This window comes from Elephantulus edwardii, unplaced genomic scaffold, assembly GCF_000299155.1.
Source record: "Elephantulus edwardii isolate Elephantulus edwardi_28Jun2011 unplaced genomic scaffold, EleEdw1.0 scaffold00010, whole genome shotgun sequence".
Lineage (NCBI taxonomy): Eukaryota > Metazoa > Chordata > Mammalia > Macroscelidea > Macroscelididae > Elephantulus > Elephantulus edwardii.
Window position 1 is genome coordinate 10,334,469 of NW_006399760.1, and position 6,355 is coordinate 10,340,823.

At 38.5% G+C, this 6,355-nt stretch overlaps 1 protein-coding gene across 2 annotated transcripts in view; it reads left to right on the plus strand.

Annotated features, from left to right (window-relative positions):
- The window catches only part of ARHGAP15 (Rho GTPase activating protein 15), a 948,827-nt gene extending 944,223 nt beyond the window's left edge, over positions 1 to 4,604 (plus strand). The window contains exon 15 of one of the 2 annotated variants that reach the window (XM_006880749.1): positions 4,241 to 4,604. In XM_006880749.1, coding sequence (XP_006880811.1) covers positions 4,241 to 4,424 — 184 coding nt within the window. In that variant the 3' untranslated portion in view covers positions 4,425 to 4,604. The remainder of the gene's footprint in view (positions 1 to 4,240) is intronic. The other variant, XM_006880750.1, reaches the window with a different exon arrangement.
- Positions 4,605 to 6,355: the final 1,751 nt, after the last annotated feature.

The window sequence follows — 6,355 nt, forward strand, 5'->3', positions numbered from 1 at the left end:
AGCTCCATTTCTGTCACCGTGTCCATGTTTTCCAACTACTGAATCTTCCTCTTTGTTCCTGACTTTTGCATTCCAGTCACCCTAGCTGCACTTTTTCAAAGACTTTTTGTTTCCAAAGACTTTTTGTAGTACATGGAATATTCAGTGCTCCTCTCTAACACTTCAACACAAAGATATCAATTCTTCTTCAGTCATCCTTTTTCATTGTCCAGTAACTCTCATATGCATAACAAAAGAATAAAAAGATTGTGGCCTGAATTTGCTGAGGTCACCATGTTTGTCAGCTCAGGACAGAGTAGGCTCTCCTGCACCATGATATTCATATGCTATTTAATGTAAGGTTTGCTGTTAAAGGTGTAACACCTATCTATCAGTTGATAGAGTGGGAGAATGATTGACATGTTGATAATTACTTTGTAGCATAGTTTTGCATATGCTTGCTTGTTCATTGTTTGATTTTATTAGTGTAGCACTTGTCTGTCAGTTTGCTGTGCTACAGTAACTTGTGGGCTGCTGTGCATCTGGAAGCTGTACCACCAGTGTTCCAAATGTTAAAAAAAGTCACCCAAGGTGGACAGCTTTCAACAGAGCTCCCAGAGTAAGACAGACTGGGAAGTAAGATTGGCCATGTATTACACAGCCAAGAGAAAACAAGTCTCTGAAAACTCTATCCAAAATAGAGGGATATAGAATTAGAGGTAGAGCCCGGATTTTAAGTCATTCAAAATGAGGAGAAATTGCAAGAGTGCTGCAAGCACTCTTTAATAACTGGAATATGATATGTATGGAGTATGAATGTAGGAAAGCTAGAACTTGTAAAACATAAGATAGACTGCATGAAGATTGACTTGTTAGGCATTAGTGAACTGAGATGGACTGGCATGGACCACTTTGAATGTAATAATTTTACTTCTATTTTAACACTAACCACACTATGCCAAGATGGTTCCCGGTCAAATCTTCTTTCTTCTGCCACCAACGAAAATTCTGTTGTGGGCAACAGGATCAAGTCCAATTTAAAGCAACCATGTAAAATAGAGTAGAACTAGGTAGGGCTCCAGGTCTGTAAATCCTTGCCGAAGCATAACTGTCAACCTTTTAATAAGCATTAGAGTGCTTTTTCCCTGCACAACCAAGGTTCCACTGAAATCATAGTCTGTATTAAACAAGAAGATGCATCATCAATCCTCAAAACACCTTTATATCTACTTTCCTTATAATTTCTCTTTAACACCTTTCTGTACAATGCTTTTACTCTCTGTATAAATAACTTACTTTCTTACTTTCAGTACTTTCCTGGTTCATGGACTATGCCCTCAGAGTCCCATTCTCTGCTAGATAATTCTGGATATATTAGAGTTTTACTTTCAGTGGATAAAGTTGTTACATCAAGTGTCACGTAATAGGTGACCAATTAATTTATATTATCTGTCTATTCTTCCCCTTAGTATCTTTTTTTTTCCATTCTGCTGAAGTCAGTGAAGGTATTGGTTTCACAAAAAAAGATATCAACTTATAACAAAACCACCTATATTTCCTTCACAGTAAATCATTAGTAACTTTTATAATAAAAAGATCTGCTCAAGGTTTAAGAGAAATCTTAAACTACAGTAAATAAGCATGTTAGGGCGAGGCAAAGGCCTACTTCATTTGCCCTGTCTTCACTCAGGAGGATGCATAAATCATTCGACAGACTTCACATAAGTGCAACAGAAAGTAGTATAGCTTCTTAGAATCCAAAGGAAACTAAATTTGAAGTTGCAGATAACTCACTGATACTCTAAAAATATGAGAATCCCTTCCAGAAATGTAGCCATGCCAACAGTGCTCACAGGTACAAAGCGTCTCCATTTAAAGCAGAAGAAAAGTGAAAACGGGAGGCAGACAAACTGAAATATCTGGTCCACAGTCTAGAGTCATCTTACCCACAATAGATCTGTAACCAAGCTGTCAACTCCAATCCTGCAGTAAGGAATCAAAACTCAGCCCTTCTTATGGAAAGATTTATCCTCCTGCAGAAGATATGGTGTAGAAACCAGCCCAGTTATGAAGTGCAGGACTAGTGACCCACTGCAGTAATGTTCAACAGGTCATCTAGTAAGGTGGATGCCGGTGCTTCGACCTCAGCTGGTGTGACACTGGGAACTTCACCACTCTGTACTTCAGTATTCTCATTTGTAAAATAGAACTAATCAGAGAAAGAAACAAAATGCTTTGAACCATATACCAAGAGCCACACAAAACGCTGTTGAGCCAATCCCAACCCATAGTAATCCTATGTGTTTAACACAATGTTGTTGTTGTTAGGTGCTGTCAAGTCAAGCACCATTCATAGTGACCTGATGAACAACAGATCTGAATTCTGTCCTGTCCTGTGCCATCCTCACCATTTCTAATATATTTGAGCCCATTACTGCAGTCAGTCCATATTGTTGGAGGTCTTTCTCCCTTTTGCTTAATACAATAATTGATTCTTATTAATGCAGGTCAGGTGGTGGCAATGTGGTTAAAGCATTCAGTTGTCAATCAGTATATTGGTAGTTTGAACCCACCAGCCATTCACAGGAAGGAAAAACATGGCTGCATGCTTCCATAAATAGTTAAAGCCTTGGAAATTTTATGGGGCAATTCTACTCAGTCCTAGAGGACCACTATGAGTTGGGATTGACTCAACAGCACATAGGCTCTTTTGTTGATTGGGGGGACTGTGTAATATACCCTTAGCTGGCCCTGGAGCATACACTGAGCTTAGGCTGTGGGGAATCACAGGTCCATGCATGGTGTGGCTTTAACGCTTCCAGATCTCTTTCAAAAAAACAGCAGGCACTATCACTTGGTCTCTGAGGTGGCACTTCAGAGAGGCAGACTTGTGAAAGGATAGAAAGAAGCAAAGCAAGTCTTCCTGCATGCTTCTGCTTAGCACTAGGTAGGCCCATAAAAGTCAAACAAAAAGTGTCTGTCCCATCAGCACCCGAGGCCACACACTGTGGTCTGAGGATAGAGACTCCACAACCACGTTATAAAGTGTTGACTTGCTTTCAATTATTCTCTGCACTCGTATTTCCTGTGGGTCAGGTGTCGAATGTGGTGCACGGTTTAATAATTCTTATCACTCTGTCCATCCCTATGCCACTCCTATATATCTTTAAAATCACTATCATTCAATGTAATAGCAATCTAAGAAGGCTCATTATAAGGAAAAAGGGAGTTTTGGTTGTTGGGATTTTTTTTAAGGTCACCCTAGGATGAAAGCACTGGAGGCTACTGTATTGAATTGCTCACAGAAAGGCAGTTCGAATCCATGAGGTGTTCACAGGAGAAAGATGAGCAGTCTCCTCTTGTAAAGAGGAACAGCAGTGAGAACCTGATGGCAAGTCATGATGAGGCAGAACTGACACCACAGCAATGGACTAGTCTATAGGAAGGGGCTTTATTTTCTTTTGGGGGGAGTATTGTTTTGCAGCAGCCAAGGTGCTACCATTAATAAAACCACCTCTCAAAGTCTTTTTGGTATTCGAGCTTTCTCCACAGAATTCACACACGCAAGCATCTCTTTGATCCCAGTGGACTCTCTTCCCGTGCAAATGCTAAAAGCATCTGTCTTTCACCCAAGTGCGAGCTATGCTACCTCTCTAATATTAAGAGAGAGTCTAGAATTTTACCAGTTTCATTTGCAAGGAAGATTTAGTGACTCTAATTATGAAAATGTAACTTTGACTCTGTTCTGATACCTACTTTCATACACATGCGTGTATTGTTCTGTTTATATTTTTCCTTCTTTCATAGTTTATGAATGCATCACCTGTTTCCATTATTGACCATGAGTATCTCAAAGGTTCAATCTTGTTAACTTTACACAGTAATTTTTGTTGCCTAATGCATTTATTCACTCACTCCACAAGTATTCATTGAGCTCCTGCAATGACCAAATACCATGAAAATCAGAAGTTGACAAGGTAATCTATCCTTCCTTGAAAAGCCATAGGTTCTAAAGACAAAACGGAATAATGTTGTGGTAACTTTCTGTGTTGTGGTATTGAAAACATTTTCTTCTTGTGATGCCTTTTCTGTTGTGCCAGAGCCAACCACTTCTTTATATTGAAATTCTTTTGAAAGAAAAAAGGATTTAAGAAGACGGAACTTTGTCAATTGAAAGTAGCCAAGATTGTACTTCACACTGTAATATAATATCTTTTTTTCCCCCCTCCCCTTTCTCTTTTTCTCTCTCTCCTCTCCACAGGATAGTGGCCAAAGCCTCTAAGAACCTCATGTCCACACAAAGCTTAGGGATCGTTTTTGGGCCCACCCTTCTAAGAGCTGAGAACGAGATGGGAAACATGGCGGTGCACATGGTGTATCAGAACCAGATTGCAGAGCTCATGCTGAGTGAGTACAGTAAGATCTTCGGCTCGGAGGAAGACTGACAGACAAGACAAGTCACTGAATATGTTCACATCTGTCTTGATGCCTAATATTTTTACATTTCCGTAAACATATTTCTGAAATATTTTTTTCCTTTCAAGCGACAGATGCGTCATTTTGTGAAAACTTAATGATGATTTTGTGTTTATGTTCCAAACATTTGAATAAAATAATTGACAATATTTACCTATATGTATTCTGCATTAACCCCTGCAGTCCTGTTGTTTTTAGCACTTCTGGGCATAAAGGACTGAAAAGTATGTAGAGGACAGAAACTATCACAAGGAGAACAGTAACGCTGCTCCCTGGTGTTCTGAGAGAGTGTGTGTGTGTGTGTGTGTGTGTGTGTGTGTGTAGGTCTGTGAAGGGTGTCAGTGTTGCTGATATGTGTGGACATGAATACACCCCCCTTATGCCTACTCATTCCCCATATTATTTTGTTATGTCCCCACAATCCTTTCTGCACTTGGGTAGAACCAAAAGAAGTTGTAAAGCAGAAGCTAATAATTTAAAATCAGATATGAAAGATCAGGTCTTCAGCCAAAACATCTTTCACCTTTTAAGAATATTTTTTAAAAAAAGAGAGAGACCATTTTGCATATATAAATATAGTCCGTCTATCCTCTGAGCTATACAGTGGAAGCTATAAAAATAGGTTGAATGACAATGTTTCCAAAGAAAAAAATGGCACTTCAAAACATTTACCATTGACATGATTCTTAATAAATACTATTTACAGTGCCACAAATATGGTATCTTGTGAATTAGAACCAAAATTAATGTCCTGCTATTTTTATCTTTATATTATAAAGGAATTGTATGACTGCCTATTTTTATTGTTAACATTCATTTTTAATCTTCATCAAATCATACTTCTTCATTTTCCTTGGCGATGTCATCTTATGGAAAATTTTTACTATACTTCAGGGACTACTTTACTGATGAATTGCATTCACTTCATCTACATAGAACTTTTTTTAAAGGCTTTTTTTAATGCTCTAATGCTTACATGACTAGCACTTTAACTGGTTTGTCCATTTGATGGTTACTTTCCATTGTCATGGATAAACAAAAAGGGTCAAGATTATAATGGACATTGTTCTATTAAAAAAAAAAAAACAACAACCTACATTCTAGCTGAACACAACACCTACTCTCTTTTGTGAATGTGTGCCGCTAATAAAAATGTACACGTGTATTTGACAGGGCTTTTTAATCAAATTGAAACAGAATAAATAAAACTAATCCAGTGTGATAGAGGGTAAGTCTAGTTATCGATTTGTTCATAAAATGAAAATAAAGCATGTAAATAAAATGTGTGAAAGATAGCTATAAGAGCAAACACTGAGAGCTATCATGAGCTCTGAGGCAGAGGCTGTCTGGATAGATGAGGTAACAAGAGGCCTAGAGCTCAAAAGAGATGCACAGTGTGCTTGCAGCTCCCGCGTCCACTTGCAGCTACTGTGGGTGCCATCCACAGAGATGCCTGAGGAAGCCAAGAGTTCCTGCCCCTCTTAAATGTCTTCATTTTGGTAATATTACCAGTAAGTGGACTTGTGAGCAAAAATAGAAAAGCAACCACAAAAAGGCTGAAGTGTGGTCAAATCAAGTGGGACATACACAAAAACCACAAAGCCAAGAAAAGTCACATTAGGCAAAGCCTCCTGTTTTAAAGTCATCAACTATAACGAGCTAATGAACTTGCTGACTTGAAGTTTTTCATTTAAGTTGCAATTTGATGAAAACCATGGAGACTTCAAAGAATTTCTTGTGAACTTTGATAAAGGACAATTGTTCTAGAAAAGCTTCAGGCCTTTTGTTTATAGGGTCGCTATGAGTCATGCTTGACATGACGGCAATCAACAACAACAACAACAACAATTTCATGAGATGCCATATTCGCCACTATGCCTTCTCCAAGACTTTAATTAAT